At 39.4% G+C, this 20,219-nt stretch overlaps 1 protein-coding gene across 2 annotated transcripts in view; it reads right to left on the minus strand.

The window, feature by feature from the left end:
- ZNF800 (zinc finger protein 800) overlaps window positions 1-15,443 on the minus strand; it is a gene marked incomplete at its 3' end in the record, with an annotated part of 45,534 nt that extends 30,091 nt beyond the window's left edge. For both annotated transcript variants that reach the window (XM_080936542.1, XM_080936543.1), the window contains exons 1-4: window positions 15,338-15,443; window positions 14,348-14,466; window positions 10,042-10,137; window positions 826-969 (exon numbers count right to left, since the gene is read on the minus strand). In XM_080936542.1, the coding sequence (XP_080792668.1) occupies window positions 826-969; window positions 10,042-10,137; window positions 14,348-14,408 (301 nt within the window). In that variant the 5' untranslated portion in view covers window positions 14,409-14,466; window positions 15,338-15,443. The remainder of the gene's footprint in view (window positions 1-825; window positions 970-10,041; window positions 10,138-14,347; window positions 14,467-15,337) is intronic.
- Between the last annotated feature and the right edge of the window lie 4,776 nt (window positions 15,444-20,219).

Here is a 20,219-nt window from a genome sequence, read left to right on the forward strand (position 1 = left end):
TGAAAAATGCAAAAGATCCACAATGTTTCTATGGTATCAGGCTACTAAAATAAATAACTCATTTTGTAAATCTGCAAAGTTTAAATTAAATCCCTGAACAAGAAATAATCAAGTTACCTAGTATTACTATGTTTTAAAGAATTTACATTAAAATAAGAAAAAATAACACTATACATATTATTTGCTCATACACGTACATTACATTAAAAAAATTTTGGTTCCACGAAGACTATTAATATGGTACTTGCCTTTAGCCACAAAAGTAACAATCTTGTTTGTCTAGATTCAATCTAATACTGGGTATGTTATATCTAAATAAATTTCACTAAGAACACTATAATCTTCATATTGAAATCTAGAAAACACTTAAGGTTAATAAATATTTTTAATGTTCTCTGACATTCTCAAAATATCAAGTAATTTACTTATTCTTTGCTACATATTGGAAGCATTCTCATTTACTTAAGGAGCATCTGAGTATGTAATCAATCATAGTTAGCAACAAGTTGTTAAAATAATTTACCATTAAATTGCTCCCTTAAAGACAGCATTAATATTCTAACTTTCAGCCATTAACTAAACTATATATGACCCATATAGGCATTCAAAAACAATCCTCAATATTTCAAGACAAATAAATATAATCAGATTTAAACTCATAGATTAGAAAAAGGACAAATGAAACAGATATAAAATGAATATAACAATGTCAAGTGTTTCATATTCATCACTAAATTATCATTAACCAGGTATCAATTCCATTTTAATGAAAAATACATCAGCTTACCTCTAAAATATATAAATAAATATATGAATAAAACTTACTGTCATCCATTTGGAGACTTGGTGGGCAGTAAAATTTTTTATGGGTAATTAAATTTGGTAATCCTCTAAAAAGACTACGGCATAATTTACATTCAAAAATAGTGTCCACATCTTTTAATAGAATATGTTTAAGTTGTTTGGTTCCTGGAGGGAAAAGAAATATATAAAAATTAATTTTGACCTGCACTTTTTAAGAAGATATTAACTTGATAATCCAAAGGCATATTTACTCTCAAAAATACAGATAATGCTATTTTCTACCGCAGAATATTTATTAACTAAGTGATAAACTCCAAGCAAATATTATATAACCTGGCAATTTAGACAGCCCAACTGTGATGCCCTTCTACATCACCAAATCACTGGCTATGCCAAGGCAGTGCTTTTGACGTCTGATTGAGCACTGAAAATAAAGAGATACATGAGCCTTCCCTAGAGATTATGGTTTGGTAGGTCTGGAAGCACAAGAATGTTCCTCATCATTTCTTTACATTTCTGCTGGTTCTGCCAGCTCTATCTAAACATGGAATAAGAGGGTTTGGGGTTTTGGGGTTTTTTTTTAAAAACACATTTCTCAATTCATTAAAGGTCCAGCTTTTACCACATGATTATATATGACTGTCCTTTTAAAATTCAGTTTATATTACTTCAGGCTCTGGACCAACATGGAGTTGTACTATAAGGTGATAAAGCAGAGAATCTTTTTCCCTACTAAGGGAGAATTTTGAATTTTGCTCAGGCTTCTTGATAGCACTATCAATTTATATATCTCAAGCCTTTATCCATGAGAACTCTTTCCCCAATTCCAATTACTTATCAATATAATTACTGTGGTATAATATGGCTTATCCATTAGATTATAAACCCTCAAAGCAGGCAAGACCAAGCCTAATGTTTATAACCACAAGTGTTCAGTTCCAATAATAGAGAAATGCTAATGATCTAAGGAATCTAAGTATTGTGGTGGACAATCAAAAGACACAGAATAAAAATTTTTTTTTAAAATATTATCAAAACTTTAAAACAACCACAAGGAATAAAGCACAAATAAGACTTTTTGTTTTTAGTTCCTACAGGTCTTTGCTATAGTAACTTACTAATTAATATAAATACCTTCATTTTGTTACTTTCATTGACAAGGTAACCTGAACAATGCCCTTAAGATCACTTAGGTACTGAATGTTCTGTCACCTAACAAGCATTTTTGCCTGTCTATAAAGTTCTGGTACTCCTGAAAAATACTATCTTATCATAGTGTAATTAAAATTATAGGGTCTACACACCCAGACATTAGTTGGAGCTCATGAAAGACTGCAGAAAAGGCAAAGGATTGTGGGAGCCAGAGGGGTCAAGGACATCAAAATACAACCCACAGAATCAACTAAGTGGGGCTCATAGGGGATCACAGAGACTGAAATGTCAATTACAACCCTGTATGGGTCTGTGCTAGGTTTTCTGTATACATGCTATGGTTGTTTAGCTTGGAGAACTCCTAGCAGTGGGAGTGGGGGTGTCTCTCTTTTGCCTGCTCTTGGGACCCTTTTCCTCCTACTTGATAAAGGTTTGTGCCCAGTCTTACTGCATCTTGTGCTATGTTCGGTTGGTACTACTTGAAAGCCTGCTCTTTTATGAAGAGAAACCAGAGCAGTGGATCTGGGGGAGAGAAGTGAGTGGTGGTGGGGAGACTGGGAGTGGTAAGAGAGGAGGCTACAACTAGAATGTACTATATGAGAGAAGAATAAATAAAAAGAAAAATGAAGTGTCTATACAAGTTCACTGTTTCTAACCCAATCCTTAGCAATTTACATTTACATTTAACTTTTAAGAGTATATTTTATCATCATGGTAAAAATAGGCCAAGACCTCAAAATTCTGTTGTGAAAAGATAATACAATTTGATGAGTACAGCCAGTCTTTGCTATCGTGTGAGTTCTTTTTCCTACTCTTTATCCCATAATTCTACACTTAGCTTTACCCCCTTTTACTAGGTCACTAGATAGGAGAGAAAGGAGGAGAGAGAAGAGGGGAGAGGGAGGGGGAGGAGAGGTGGAGGGGAGGGGAGGAAGGGGTGGGGAGAAGAGAGGAGAAGGGAAGGGGAGAGGAGAGGAGGGAGAGAAAGATCCTTGAATCTAATGTCTTCTTTGAGTACAACTACTAACAAACTACAACCAAACCCTCTAATGACCAGCCTCTCAGGACCCTAGCATCTATATACCCGCTGAAAAGTCCCCAGGTTTCCAAACATCACACAACTGAAAAAACTCAGCAGCTGGCAAAACCATGCCACTGCCAGAGCACGAGACAAACTATATAAAGTTGCTTCTAAGCAGCTCCATGTCCCCACACCTGGATTAAACCATATTCTTGTAATATTTCTGTGTTTTTTAAAGAAACCCAATTCCCAGAATGCTCACTACAGATAATAAGATTTGTTAATCTGATCTTCTCTAGTTGTATTTTTTTCTTTTTCTTTTTTTCTGTTTCTGTTGTTTTGTTTTTCTGATAGTTTCTTTGTGTAGCCCACCCAGGCTGTCCTGAAACTAACTCTGTAGACTAGGATGGCCTCAAAATCACAGAGATCTTCCTGTCTTTGCTTCCCAAGTGCTGGGATTAAAGGCATGTGCCACCACCACCTGCCTAGTTATATTACCTTAACAAGCTATGTAATATCTGTGGGTTTTTTGTTTTTAGCTTATCCATCTTGTATCACAGAACAAAACAAACCAAAACTTCATGATAGTCAGCTAATATATCTGGTTTATATCTAGCCCCAAAGTGATTACCAAACTATGTGAGGTAAACCAAGGACTGAAATACTTCAGCTAAGCCTCTTAACAGATAAGCATTTAGTTTCATAAAGTGTACCTAAATATAGGAAGGAGAAAATTTTTTATGTACTGGCTTTAAATTAGAACCACTATACCCAAAATAGAAACTGAATCTTGCCTTTAAAAAAATGATGAACGGGGGGCTGGAGAGATTGCTCAGTGGTTAGGAGCACTGACTGCTCTTCCAGAGGTCCTGAATTCAACCCAAGCAAACTCATGGTGGCTCACAACCATCTGTAATGGGATCTGATGCCCTCTTCTGGTGTCTGAAGATAGCAACAGTGTACTCATATAACTAAAATAAATAAACCTTTTAAAATATTTATAAAAAATTAGTGGCCAGAGCCTATTGTGACGAATATCTGCTGGATATAGCAAGACACAGAGGCAAGAGATCATGAGTGAGACCAGCCTTTGGTTTTGTAGTTAAAATCACTTACTGCACTTGCAGAAGACCTGGATTCAGTTCCCATCACCCACATAAAGGCTTACATCCATAAAATCCAGTTCCAGGGGATCCAACAACCTCTCTGGCTTCAACAGGTGCCAAGCATGTATACAGTGCACAAATGTTCATGTACACAAAAGACTTGCACACATAAAATAAAAATAAATCTCTTAAAAAACTGACACTGAAGAAAAACTGATGAAAATAAAAAAATTAGCTAAGAAGTGCAACTAAAGGGGTTAGAAAGATGGCTGTGTGGGAAAAAAGATATTCTGCTCCTACAGAAGTTGCTAGTTTGGTTTTCTGCATTCTCATCTAAAAGCTCATGACTGCCTCCAACTCCAAGTCCAGGATGCTGCATCTCTGGCCTCTTCAAGTAACTACAGAGTACATTATACTCACATTACACACACACACATACACATAATTAGAAATAATTTAAAAATTAACTTTTAGGCAAATGGCACCATATTTAAAGCATTACCAATTTTATATAAACATGAGGTTATAATTAATAAATAGTAAGATATTAAAGTAAAAAAACTATCTCCTTAAATTAGGTCATTTTGTTCACTAGGATTTCTTGATCTTAAAAAAAAAAAAAACATCAATTTCTTATTCCTAATTAGTTCTATTTTGTAGTGAGCACATTACTTATTATAGGCATTTTTAAAAGTATCTTCTCTATCCTATCAGCTATAAACACTTTTCTCAAAATACACACACACACAAACACACACTAATATAGCGGACATTCCTTTGCTCCTGTTCTTTGTGTGCCATCACCCTTGAGACTTGTACTATAACATCTCCTTCCCTGCTCTGACTCATAATACCTTCAGATCCCAGGTCAAATGTCACTTCTACTAGGAAGCCTTCTCTGAGATTCCTACTAAGAATCTATCACCTGTACTCTCAATGCACCTCCTCATCTCCCCTGCTGTCCCACTATCCTGCATTTAGTCACTGTTCTGTGTACCCACTATGCTATGATATCTAAGAGAAGAGTCACCTTAGGGGAAAAGGAAGGGGGGGATGGGAAGGGGAGGGGATAAGGGGAAAAAGAAGGAAGGGGAAGGGGGAGGGAAGGGGAGGGGAGGAAAGGGAAAGGGGAGGGGGAAAAGAGGGGAAGGATGGGAAGGGGAGGGAAGGGAAAGGGGAGGGGAAAAGGGGAGGGAGAGGGGAAGGGGAGGAAAGGGGGAGGGGAGGGAAAGAAAGGGAAGAGAGGGCAGGCAAGTAGACAGACAGAAGGAAAATTACAGACTTGAGCACTCTCTGTTATACATCCCTCACAGGCCTTACTTCCATGTTAAGCTTAAGTAGTATAAGAATACAGCATCAGAATTCAGTCATGGCTTACATTAACTTCAATTAGAACTACTTCAGAAATAAGTAAGTTTGAGATGATAAAAATCTAGGAAGATAAAGAACCACTACACAAAATATTTATTTTTGCATACCATAATTAACAATCTCAAAGGGCATAGTGTTGGTAGTACCAGAAGCTGGTATTTGTAGCAAGCAGCAGGTTTCAAGTCATCCAACCATCAGGGTTCAGGATAGAAAAATCTATAGCCTCATCTAATTCTACAGTAAATTCAACAACCAAGTTTATCCACAAAGTAATGGTGCAGAAAAATGTCAGTCTGCTACAATTTCTACCGGGAGGAAACCAAGGATGCATCTATCTACCCATGGACAGACGGTCCCCATAAAAAGGACACACTGTGCAGCAGTGGTCACTTGTGTAAAGGAGTAGTAGGAAGCTTACGTTTTTGCTCTGTAAACTGTATCCATAATATCATTTCCTCCTCCCACCAAAAAGTCTTAAAGAAAGAACTTTTAATTTAAAGCCAAGAAAATAGTGAAAAGCTAACAAACACTGAAATTTAAGACAGTAAGAATGGGTTAAAACTGTCAAGCAGTCACACATGAGCTGGTGAAAATGAGTCAACTCCTTCCTCAGACACTGAGGCCTTTATGAGTACTCATCTTGGGTAGGAATTGCAGTCAGCTCACAGACCATCCAGTGATCTCAAAGACAAGTGTCTGAGCTTGAAGATAAAAGCAGATCCTAAGCAAGCACCACTATCCAACCTCACTTCACTTCTGTCTCTTGTTAAGCAGACTCATGAACTTCACCAGGGTATTGCCAAGTATCTATCAGATACACAGTACTACCAGGATAGGTTTTTCAATGCAAAGTGTGTGACCTAGTTACAGTGGAAAAAGATGAGTCACTGAGGGTGTGCTTATAGAACACTGGGTCAGGGAGGACCCGAGTCCTGGGTTAAAATGGACATTAAATCCCTAAGTCATGTGATCCATTCTCCTAAGGTTTAACTTAGTCTGAAATACCTTTGTACTACAAAGAGATACTTCAGTAGACTTTTAGATTTGTGATATGTGAGACATTAGTGTCTTGAAGTTAAAGTTTCTGATTTATTGGACACAATAATGAAGTGATTCTCTTTTAATCCAAAATTCATTTCTCTGAACAACTTTGCACATTTCTATATTACCTTTAATTTATAATACTTTCAGAACAAACAAATACACACACACACATCCCTATCTCAAGGATAATGTGCTGGGGAGAATTTTTTAAAGAACACTTCTGGCTAGTTTTATATCAACTTGACACAAATTAGTCACTTGAGAAGAAAAGAACTTCAACTGAGAAACTGCCCCCACTACACTGATCTATAGGCATTTCTGTGGGCATTGTTTTGATTGATGAGTGATGTGAAAGGGCCAAGCCTACTGTGGATGGGGCCACCTCTAGGCAACTGCTCCTGGATGCTATAAGAAAGCAGGCTATAACTAAGTCATGAGGAACAAGCCAGTAAGCAGTACCCCTTCATGTTCCTGCCTCCAAGTTCCTGCCCTCTTCCTTAAATGATGGACTATAATATGAAGACATAAGATGAAATAAACTCTTTCCTGACCAAGTCACTTTTGATTATAGTGTTTTATCACAACAATAAAATCCCTAACTAAAACAACCACATTTCAAAAGATAAACAGCTATGGAATGACCCCAATTCAGATTGCCTATCTCACTGCCCCACTCTTTAACTTACACAGTTACATCTGCCAAACCCAGAGCACCAATGACTATAATGCACAAGAGAATTCATCTTTAAGTATTTTTTTCTGTAGTGGTCTGAATGAGAATTTATCTTTAAATATTTTTTTCTGTAGTGGTCTGAATGAGAATTCATCTTTAAATATTTTTTTCTCTAGTGGTCTGAATGAGAATTCATCTTTAAATATTTTTTTCTCTAGTGGTCTGAATGAGAATTCATCTTTAAATATTTTTTTCTGTAGTGGTCTGAATGAGAATGCACCTTTAAATATTTTTTTCTGTAGTGCTCTGAATGAGAATGTCCCCTATAGGCTCATATATTTGGACACTTAATCACCATGGAGTGGCACTATTTTTAAGGATTAGAAAGATTAGGAGGTATAGCCTTGTTGGAAGAGCTTTGTCCTTGGGAAAAAATTGTAGCTGGAGGTAGGGCTCTGAGGTTTAAAAAGCACAGCCCAGGCCCAGTTGTCTGTGTCTCCCTTTGTTTCTTTTTCTGACTATCCATCAATCCCTTCCCAACCCCTCTCTCTTTCTGCCTGTGCACCAGCATGAAGCTCATTGAGTGCTCCAGTGTTACATCAGCACTCCTCACCATGATGGCAATGGACTAGACCTCTGAAACTGCAAGCAACCCCAATAAAATCTTATTTTCTAAGTTGTGGTGTCTCTTCACACCAAGAAAACACCTTCCAAAATTTAAAAAACACAAACTTTGTATACATAACATTCTGAAAAGCATTTTATAAGATAAATCATTTATGAAGTAATTGAGTCTAACTTAACAGAATCATACTTTTAAAAATTAAAACACTTTAAAATAACCTTAACTCTAAATTATGAATTTCTTAAAAGAAACCAAGTTAAACTGCTAAATGAGAAAAATTTTGATTTTCATTTTGGTTCCAAAGAATGAAAAAAAAATTATCCATTTTAAAGTTGCTAAAACAAACTGAAATAAACTACTATTCTCATATACAAGAATATAAATTGCTCGGGGGCTGGAGAGATGGGTCAGTGGTTAAGAGCACTGACTGTTCTTCCAGAGGTCCTGAGTTCAATTCCCAGCAACCACATGGTGGTTCACAACCATCTGTAATGGGATCCGATGCCCTCTTCTGGTGTGTCTGAAAACAGCTGCAGTAATGTACTCATATACATTAAATGAATAAATAAAACTTGAGAAAAAAAAAAGAATATAAACTGCTTATAACAAGTGAAAGTTATATAGGCATCATAGGAAAGTTTAACTTGTAAATTATTCTGTTCATCAAGGTTGAGTATCAAAAGTAAAAACAAATACTGAAAGTTATGTAGACAACTAGTATAAAGATAAACATCTGACTGGCACTGAAACACTTATTGTAATAAAGACACAGACATAAAAGCCATGTCTAAGTCTACAAAATGGTTCTTGGAGGACAGAGAAAAAATTGAATCTGAGGATACCCTATTTCTTTGAATTATAAAGCAAAGTCTAATTTCCCCTCCTCAATTTTTTCTTTAAAAACAATTTATGTATTTTATATGTGTGATTGAGTGTGTATGTGTGTGTATATATATATGTATATATATGTGTGTGTGTGTATGTGTGTGTGTGTGTGTGCATATATACATACATACATTCATATTGCATGCATGAGGTCACTGAGGTCATGAGAAAAGGGTGTTGGATCCCCTGGAACTGGAGTCACAGACAACTGTGAGCTACTATGTGAATAAAGAGAACTAAACTAAACTTGCGTCTTCTGCAAGAGTAATAGGCATTCTTAACCACTGAACCAACTCTCCAATCCCTCCTCTGTAAATTTTAAAACAAAGGCTTCAAAAAGTTCCATCCACAGTTTTATATAACCCTGCTTTCCTTTATACCTCAGAAATCTTTCATTAAGACAATACCGACCAGACCCTTCCACCAGCAATCAGGCGCCATGAATTGTACACATTTACCTATTGGTTTTTGGCTGAACAGTAACATCAGAACATAAATCCATTAAACATGGAGAGAGGAGTGTAAGAGTCACAGCCATCTATGATCTCACTGTTAAAACAGGAGCCCTAACTTCTCGTTGCTTACATGGAATGATTAACACCTATTTCAAAGCACTGAACTGTAACCGCACAGATATAATATATAGTCAATTCCTAAAATAATCTAAAAGAAACAGAAGCTTGGGTTTGGACAAGTGGCTCAGAGATTAAGAGCACTGGCTGCTCTTCCAGAGGACCCGGGTTAAAATCTGAAACTCTGACATGGAGAGAGAGCCATAACTGTTTATAACTGCACCCCAAGGTATCCAATGCCCTCTTCCAGCTTCTTTGAGCACCAGACATGCATGTGGTGCACGGACAAACAGGCAGTCAAAATGTTCATACATGTAAAATAAAATAAAGATAATTTTTAAAAAAGGAACAAAAGTTTAATAAACGTATCTGAAGATATCAGGGTTAGACATGTCTCCTTTTTCTACCCTGTACTCTACTGAAGATATTGAAATCTCCAGAATGTGGCAGAAGGTGAGCCTCCAAATCAGAAATGATAATTAAATTAACACAGAATAAGATCTCACAAACTGTAATATAACTTACAGCAAAATTTATGAAGAACTACAATAACTGACCCTTAAGAAGTAGCAGCATTTTAAATAGTCCAGAGTTCTCTAAACTACAAAAAATTTTAATTAACTTAGTAGATAGTATTGAAAAAGAATTTCTAGACCAAGTTAATGTTTATTCATTTGTCTTAAAAATATGACAACTCAAAGTATTCTATAAAGAAAACCAATATACAAGCCTTCTAGAATGTTTTTAATTACTGTAATATCTGAAAAATATAACTAAAATGTTCATACCTGATCGAAAGCACTCAATTATTTGCTGAATACCAGATTTGGATGTCTGTACTGGTTGCTGTAACAAAGGAGGATCTCCAGGCTCCAGGATATAAACTACATGGAAGACAAACACACACCCCAACCCACATACAAAAAACAGTAAGTTATTTAAGTCACTTACTACTGAATCAAACAATAGTTGCTCCAATATTAATAGTGCGAATACCTCCATATATACTTATATATGTAAAATTCACCATCTTTATAAGATAAATGAAGCAATGGAGGGAAAACCTCAATCATTCCCATATTAAAGACTCAGTCAAGGCTGGTTAGTCTAACAGCAAATACTTACTGAGCTGGCATAGTTCATTATATACTGCTTGCCTCTTTGTTTCTCTTAGCTAAGAACTATATGTAACAAAAACTCTTAGCTACACCCAATAAAGCCTTAAAATAATCTAATCAAGCACCCTGGCCAGTCATGAAAATAAAACTGAGACTCAACTTCTGAAGAAAGAAAAAGACAAGTATACAAGGAATATAAAACTTTCATTGAAGTTCTCTGTAGTACTATATTCAACTGAGAAAATTTTCAAATTTTAAAATTTCTTTATAGGGACCAAACAGGGTATAAACCATGACCTACTTACATTAATATACATTATGCAGACACAGAAATACATAAATTTAGTTGATATTGCCATGTGTATAGACGATAAGAGAAAATTATCTTGGCAGGATACCAACAGAATTGAAAGATCCTGTCAGAGTAGATTATCAAGTTTTAAATATAAAAATTTTTACTTTCATATCCAGTAGTCATCATCACCTCTTCCCCTTTGCAAAATTCTCAGATGAGTGGAAAAATAACTGGATCACGTGATACAAGGCAGCTGAAAAGGACAACTGTTTTCTATGAGATCTCTCTCAAATAGCTAGTTGTAGTAAAGAAAAACTACCTAATTAATGCTATCATAAGCCAGGGTCAATTCTCTGGTGTGGGGTTTGGAGGGCAGGTGTCCTTCAACTGGATGTGCCACTGCTGCACTGCAACTCAGACCTGGGTAGCAAGTCCATTTCGGACAGAACACCTGAGGCTCCTGCACTGTGCATACCAATGCACCCTTGAGTCTCCATCCCAGCAAGTGCTCAGTGCATACACATAGGACAAACCACATCTCAAAACCTTACCAACTCATCAAACAAAAGCTTAAGAGACACTCTAGGTACATAAACAGAATACACAGGCAACTGACTCAGTCTGAGATTTGAGGAAAACTTTAGTAATAAAGAACACAAGGCTCTGGATGCACGCTCCTGCATGTCAACTGTGTGGCTGAAGCACAACTGAGACAATCAAATGCTCAGATCTCACCCTCTTCTCTTATCATGGAGCCAACAGTTTCCAGAAAAACAAAAACAAAAACTTTTTAATTATTAAGTAAGAGATGATAAGAACTAATCAAACACAGCCTGGGATACAGCAGGTGCTCAGTAAACCCTGGCAGTATCGTCATCATCATGGACAAACGACTGCTGTCCTGACATTTTACAAAAATGTAAGTCAAGTTCAACCTGTAAGAGAAGCAGCAGCAGAAGTTTATTAGCAGTCTGTTGTGGTGAGACATAAAGGTCTCTTTTCAGTAGCTGTAGATGATAACAATTGATAACTATAAATATAATTGGCTACAAAGACTGAAAAAACCTATTAACTGTAAAGAAATAAGGACTGGTTTTATAGGGGGCAAGAAAGAGAACTAGAGAATGAAAAGCAAGAAAAATACAAACAAGACAGAGAGTTATGGGGAGAAACTGACTTTGTCCAAGAGTTCCTCCTTCAGGAGTATGCTCCACAAAACTTTCTGTACTATACCAACTTCCACTTCCACATGAGAATACCCAACTTCAGAGCTAGAGCAAGGTTTCTTCCCTACCATCCTCAGATACTTCCACTAGAGTGCATACACACCCTGAGATAGCTTTACCTGGACACATTTATTTAGTGAACATACCTATGTAGCTCCCATTATTAAAATATACTTTTTCATTCGAAATGTACTTGTATATACACACACTTATACATACACACATATCTGTAATTTTCTAATTTTCTATACTGTCCTCTTACACAGCATGCCATCCGCTCCAAGATCAAATAAATGATCAGGTTACAAATGTTTTAAACAAATTATCTCCCCCAACAGAAAACACCCTTTACTCTCTTCCAAGAGCACATGTCTATTTTTTTTTAAAAGTCTCTTGTTCTTTAATACAAGTTCCTTAAAGATTTTTCTAACCACAATGTCTAGGATTTGTTTACTAAAAAATAGAAGTTGGAAAAGTTGGAGAACAGCAAAGGGAACTGTTGGGAAAAGGAGAAGATAATAGAAAATCTTATGGAATGATAAATGATGGATCCGCATGACAGTTACATCAGATCCTTGTTTTTTGAAACTTCTGAAAACTTCTATTTAAAGAAAGTTGTTAAAACAATAATTTGCATATATGGATAAGACTTTTAATAACATTCCTTATTATAAATTGACCAATTCCATCGGGACATAATGGTCTCTTCCGGAACATTCTCATCTCTGGCCTCACCCTCTGTCCACAATCCAAATGATGACAGACCCCTCATGAAAGCCAATTAAGGAATTTCTCAGACATTGCATCCTCATCTGTCCATCTGAGGACAGCTTACTGACATCACACCATACTTCTTCCAGGTCTGGAGGTGCTCTCTCACTTAGCACATGCCTTCCCCACAGTGATGACAGGGAACTAACCTAAAGGTCATCAAGGGTTTAACTTTCCACTGAAATAAGCATTCCAAAGCATTTAGTTCTAAGGAAACATATATTAATAAGAAGTAACCTTTAATTTTTAATTAATAGTATTTAAAGATTTATTTATAATGGGGAATGAAAAATTCAATCCACATTTAAAGATTAAAATCCAGAAAGCATCTATAAAGGCATTAAGTCTCTTAAGTACTTAATTTGCAACATGTACTGTAAATCATGTTCACAAATTACATTTCTTGTTTAAATCTATCTCTTCCCACTCAAAAACTATATAAAGAAAGCTGTCGTTTTCACCATTTATATCCCTATTGCCTTGGGGATATAAATCAATATCGATTTGTTTTAAAAAATGAATAAGCAAACTAGTTAAGACCATTCAACTCCATAATATGTGAGAAATACATCTTCACCTCAAATATACAAAAAGGTGCAGTATAAGATGCTGAAGTTAGATGGGTCAGGAGATGAATGAAATGAGGTCCCGTCCTAGAGGTACCAGTTTTATTAGGTTAAAATTGATCCAACCAAACCCAACAGACATAAGACTGGAGTCAAATGGTTACTGTCATTATAGCAAAGGAGCTTCTTCCCCTTTACTATCACCAATTTCTCTTGCTCAAAGAAGTCATTTCAAATACAGTTAAAAATCTAAATACATTGAGTATAATTAAATATTTCAGTTAAAAGCAGGCCAAAGTAGGGAGAAAAGTTACCAGCCCTGGGAACTTTAAAGTTAAGACTGATAAGCACTTGTCTTTGAACTAAAACAGAAAAGCCCTTATTTGTAGATGACAGTTTGTTTTCAATGATTCCCTTTCTAAGATACAGCCAAAGTTCTAAGAACCCTCAATAGTTTACAAGTACAATGTCTATCAAATTAAAATTCACTAATAAATTCTCCATGAGACTTAAAAAATTTTTAATATCATAAATTTTACTGAATGTGTTCAACATAATAAAATACCTTAAACATTCTAGGTATTCCAAGCAATCTGCAATAAGAAATCTTATCCAAAACATTTAAGATGATTTTTAAATTCAAAAAGCCCAATTTTCCCTACATATTCTTCTTGACCCAAATTAAACTTTGGGCTTTGTTTGTTTGTTTGTGGGGAGTAGTAAACATTACCGTATGGTTTTTAAACACTTCCTGGGAAACTTATTTTAGTGATAAGCAATTGTCATGAGGATGAATGGTATTCCACCACCTATTTTTGCCATTTTCTTCCACTTTAAACATTCAGAGCAGGGAGTAAACCACTAACAAAGCTGCCTTGAAAAAGAAGGGAAAGGAGCTGACCAATCTTGTGGAAATCATTGACACTGACACTTGCGGCACTTTCTCTGGGGGGATCAAGCAAGAGAGATCTCTAGTTTGTATAGGCTTTTGGCATTACTTGAGTATTTTTACGCTGGGGAAACCGAGTTACTCAGCAAAGACTTCTTAGAGACAACAGAGGAGGCACAGTAGCTCTGGTGGAGAAGAGCAAAGACACTGGGGGGAAAAACGGACTTACCTGGTTCGCAGCATCCGTGATGATGGTGGTCAGTTTGACAGTATTTGTCCCTCAAAGGCATTTTTAATGGGTGCGACCTATTTTCCTTTCACTGTGAGAAGCTCTTCATTGCGGCTTGGCTGTGGACAGAAGCATAAACCCATCACTGTCCCTGAACTTCTGGGGAGGCTGTGGCTGCAAACCTCCACAGACCATCCCACCATGCGCTCTCTGCTCTCTCACCCCCGGGGCCCGCACCTTCCGCTCGGAAGAGAAACCCACACTTCGCCCGGGCCTCCAGCCCCACGTCCCCGCACAGGTTCACCGCCCTACCCGGAAACGCAGCGTCCGGCGCGCAGCGCAGCGCAGCGCACGGCGAAGGCCTGGCGGGCTGCGCAGGCGGCTGCGGCCTCGCCGTGCTGGGCGGGCGGGCGCGCGGAGAGCCTGGCGCGGGACGCGGGGTGCGACGGGGGCCCCCTGCGCGGCCGAGGAGCGGCTTCGCGCCCTCCCGTCACGCACGTGCGTCGGGGGCTCTCCCGGAGCAGGTCCGGTCCGCGCCGCCAAGTGCGCCCAACTTACTCAACTCCCGGAGCGGCCGGCGGGCCGCGGCACCAGCCGGGCGCACGACGCGGCGGAGGGCCCCACCTGGCGCAGCCCAGGCGCACCGCGTGAAGCCGGGCGGGCTGCGGCCCGGCGCGCTCCCAAAGAGTCCCCGGCGGCGCCGACGCGGAAGCGCCACAGCTCACCACGTCCTCGGGCCGCGGCGGCGGCGGCGGCTCACGGCAGCCCTCCGCGCTCCAGGCCGGCGAGCTGGCGGCGCGCGGGCGCAGGCAGTTGACAGGAGGAACCGCCGGGCGCAGCAGCTGAAGGAGCTGGAACCGGAGCGGGCAGGACTGAGGCGCCCCTCGCCAGGGCAACGGCCGCGCCGAACCCGGCTCCCCTCAGCGCCGCTCCACCTGCAACGGTCCCCCGGGCTTTGGAGAGGGGCGGGGAGCTGCGCGGGTCCCCCACCTGGGGCCTTTCGAGTAGCAGATGCTTCGGGAAACTTTATGGAAGTCAGTCCCGTTCTCTCTCTTCCGCCCCTTCCCCGGACAGCCCGGGCGACCGCCGCGGAGAGGGTAGGAAGGGGGAAGCAGAGAAGTCTCCGGCTGCGACAGGGAGCGACTGACTGACCCCGGACGGAGATGGGGCGAGGGCAGGAAGTGACAAGCTCACGGAGTGGGTGGGGGGAGTGTGGCCGGCACGCCCGGCAGCGCGGCGCGCATGCGCTGGGCGGGCAGCCCCGGTGGGGAGGCGACGCGCGGGGCCGGCCTCGGAGCGGGGGGAGACTGCGGGGCTGGCGGCGCTGAGGGTGGCTGGGTAGCTGGCGGGCCTCGCCGGCGCGCGCCCGCGCGTCCTCCCGCCCGCGGCTGCGGAGCGCCTGGTGGAGGCTGCGTGCGCCAGGAGGTGTGAGAACCGCGGGCGCGTCCTCCCTCGGGCATGCGCCGCTTGCTCGGGCACCAAACTGTTGCTCGCGCTGCTGCGCTTCGGCGGACCCGAACCAGGGTGGGTTGGGGAGGCGAGGGAGAGAAGCAGTGCGAGCCCGAAGTGGACTGGATAGAGGGAAAGCTGTCAGGTGCTGGCTCTCCAGCAGTTGTCCAATTGTACCTCCTGGAACTTGGAAAGAGAGTCTTCATCAGACTCTGGGGAGGAAAGCGATTGCAAAGTTCTGGTGGTGCAAAACCTGGAAGTGAAGTTGGGTCACATGGCTAGCTAGCATGCACTTTTTTCTCTTTGGCACCAGCATCCTGCTTGGAAAAACCCCGAAGATCGAAGATGGCCATTTTCTGTCCAATCTGCCTACCTGGAGCTGCTGCCTCCACCTTCTTCCCAACTCTAAGAAGGAATTCTTGCCCTTGCTAACTTCATTGAATAGGTGTTCAATATTTATTTTAAGAGAGCCCATTTGACCTTTTTAATCTTCTCAAGATTAATGAAAACCATAATTATCTAACTTGAGCTTCCAGTTTTGGAGCCTCTGGAAAAAGTAAAGTTTTAGGAAGGTAGGCACTTTGGTATTTTGGTTTTTGAGATGCTCTTGCTTCATAACTCGGGCTTGCCTGGAACTAGCAGAGTATCCCAGTTTGACCTTGAAATCAGGATTCCCCTGCCTCTGTGCACTTTCCTTCTCAAAGCCAAGTTGCAGACTGGACACCACACTCAGCTGTTTGTGAAGAGAAAATCGCCAAAACCAATTTTAAAAATTCCAAAAAGAGTTTGTAAGTAAATGGAGTTGCTACCATAGGACTGTTCAATGGAATACTTGCATAGGTCTGGTATAGTTGGAGCAGAATAGAACAAATGATCTACAGCCACATGAGATATTGTATTATCTTGTTTCCCCTCCCATTGTTAAACATCACTACCCACATGAAGCAAATGCTCATTATAGGTCAATATGCTATAAATTGCTACTTCTATGTGGTGGTATTATACAACCACTAGAAATCTTATTTGGGAGTTAAGGAGATGGTATTGTCAAAAAATTCAGATCGAGAAGACCTGAGTTTGAACCTAGAATGCATGTTACAAAAGAGTTGGACGTGGTAATGCACCTGCTATTTACAGTGCTAGAGCCACCAAAACAGAAGGATCTCCGAGGCTTGCCTGGGCTGGCACAACCAAATAGATGAGGTCCAGGCTCAGTGAGAGACCCTGTCTCAAAAAATAAATTGAAGAACAATTTAAGAAGACATACAGCATGGACCTTTAACCTATCCACACACAAAAACTTATCTTGTATAATATTGGCTGTATGGAATATGCTTTTAAAAAATTTTGAAATGTAAGAGATGCTATAATTGAACTTATAGATGCTTTTGTCTGAATGAAGCATATGGGATTTTAATAGAGTTAACAGTCTATTATTTATATTTCAGTGTCCTATAAAATTAAAATTCCATTCTTTAAAATGACTATATTATATGAAATGGTATAAAATAATGAAGCACAAAAACTGATACATACAAAAATACAAGCCACTCAAAACTGCAGTGAAAAATATACCAATGTTGGTGATAGCCGAGTGGTAAATTTTTTAGTAAAACGTTTTTGTTTCAAGGGATATTTTCCTCAATTTGACACAGTAAGTGTATTACATGTATAAAAATAAATACTAAAAATGGATAAGCCAGGAAAGTATTATTTGTGAAAATTTAAATGTTTGCTTACCAGGTACATGTTTTAAAACATTTTTTATGGAGGATGGAGAGACAGTTAAGAGCACTTGTGGCTCTTGCAGAGGAGTTGGGTTTGGTTCCCAGAATCCATATGGTGACTCACAGCTGCAACTCCAATTCATGAGACTCCAACCCCCTTCTGATTTCCAGAGGTACCAGGTACAAGTAGTGTACATACAAACATGTGAGCAAAACACTCATGCATATAAATGTTTTTAAGGAAATATAAATTGCTTTGTAAGAACAGTGTTACAAATAACAGATCATTACCAGAGGGTCGGAGTTGCAAACATTAAATTGTAAACAATCTGAAAAGCACAGACAAAAATTGAGATGAGTAGAACAGATACTAAACATTGAGTCTTAAGAGTTTTAGAGATAAAAAATAAACTGTGGAAATTACCTAGTAAACCTTACTTTATGCCTGAGAAACAGAGACACAGAAACATCAAGTGACTATTAACAACTACTTTCCAGACCTAGGTAGCTTCCTACTATAATGACAGTACTAGTATCTAAAAATGCCTTTAGTCCTTAAAAAAGTGTTTCAGCTTCAGTTCCATCAGCTACCCAATGATGTTTCTCTCTTCCATTCTGTAGGAGGTAAAACTGAAGTAAAAAAAAAAAAAAAATGCAAAGCAACTAACTGGCAGACAGTTGAGCCAATGTCTGAAACATTTTAACTAAAGCTCATGAATTTAGTGGTCAATGCTGTATTGACTCTTGTGAGTTGGCCCTCACCACCCCACAGCTGCCCAGGAACAATGAGCTGGGACATGAAGATGAACCAGTAAATCCTGCCAGCTGTGAATGTTATGTTGACAAGATAGTAAGCATGGTGATGTCAGGAGGCAAAGGTAGAAGTAGGAGTTCAAGGCCATTCTTGTCCCTGTAGCATCTGATGCCAGCCTGAGCCACATGAGGCGCCGTCTCAACAAAACAAAACTAGCGTGTTCATATATGAAGTCAAAATGAAGTTGCTAAATCACAAGAACTGAAGTATCATGGTGCTCCAGATCTTGGCGTTTGGATATCCGGAATCATCGCCCTATGTTTATAAACATCGTTCAACAAACCATTCCAGGCAACCTAGGCAACAGGTAAATGCTTGTTAAGGTTTGAATGTGAAATATACCCCACAGGTCCATATGTTGAGCTCTTGTTTTTTTCCCCAAGCTAGCAACACCATTTTGGGAGGTGTGGAAATTTTGACATTCAAGGCCCATCTGGAAGAAGGTCACTGGGGACAAGACACTGAAGACATCTGGTCTCAGGTCCCTTTCTCTTTTTGTTCTTCCTGGCTACCATGAGATGAACAGTTCTGACATGAGATTTTGCTACTGTGTTATTCTGGTTCTTCTTGGGTCCCAGAGCCAACAAAGCCAAGATACATGAACTAGGACCTCTGAAAACAAGAGCCACCAGCCTCCTGCTGTTTTAAGTTATATCAGATATTTGATCACAGCAATGAATAGTCTGGCTAATTGTGACAGTCTTACCATTTCTGAGATAGAATTTCACTATCTCAAAACTGGTATTCTTTCTTAAAAGTCTAAAAGTACATCCTATTGAATAGCCCAATTTCTATTTTATGATTTAAAGTTACTCTTTCTTATTGTCCGTGTTAAAGACTAACATACATTCACACATATAATTACTGCATACCAAGCCACTACTGGAGCATCAAGCCATTGCAGATGCCCTCAATTTGTAGATCAGTAATTTGGGTTAGTCCTGTCTGAGTCACCAAGATGCTGTTCATCTGGAAGCTTGACTGAATGCATCACATAGCTGGCTGCTGGTGCTGTCTGATGACTGGAATCCACTCCATGTAGCTTTCATCCTGGAGGTGAGTAGCTTGGAGTTCTTCGTGCAGTAGTGGCATGCCAAGCCAGTCTACTGAGAGCTGTAGAACTTCCAAGTTACATCATATCCACCACACGCCTTTATCAAAACAGGTCAAAAGTCCAGCATGCTATGTTAAATTCCCACAATGTGGAAGCCTTCCTGTTTCTAACATCTTCAACAGCATTTGCTGTTTCTTTAATGACTCATTGTGATTGGTGAGATGAAACCTCAGTAGTTTTTATTTGTGTTACCATGGTGACTGTGGATGTTCTTTATGTATGGATTAGCCATCTTCTGGTTTTCCAAGTATATTCATTCTGTTTTTCTATTAATTAACTAGAAAATTATTTGGGTTTGGACTTTGGGGTGGTTGTGCATTGTAAACACTAGCCCCCCATCAGATATATCGCTGTAAATGATTTTTTTCTTCAATACGACAGCTATCTCTACGCTGTTCATTGTTTCCTTTGTTGAACAGAGCTGGTTTGGTTTGGTGTCTTTTTGTTTTGTTTTGTTTTGTTTTGTTTTTTATGTATTCCTATTAGAATTTTTTCCTCAGCTTTTGGGTCCCTTCTCAGAAAGGTTTTGTCTGTGCCTGCATCTGGACGTGTTTTCCTCTGGCAGTTTGATAATTTCAAATCTTTCATCTAAGGGTCTTTCCTACATTTGAGTTTATTTTTGTACATAGTAAGAAATAAGGATTATTTCCATTCCTCTACACATTGTATCCAGTTTTTCTGGGATACTCTATTAAAATCACTATGTAAACACCACAAAAACTAAAAATGTAACTATCATGTGATCCAACTATAACATTCCTGGAAATA

This window comes from Micromys minutus, assembly GCF_963924665.1.
Source record: "Micromys minutus genome assembly, chromosome: 23".
In the NCBI taxonomy this organism is placed as follows: domain Eukaryota; kingdom Metazoa; phylum Chordata; class Mammalia; order Rodentia; family Muridae; genus Micromys; species Micromys minutus.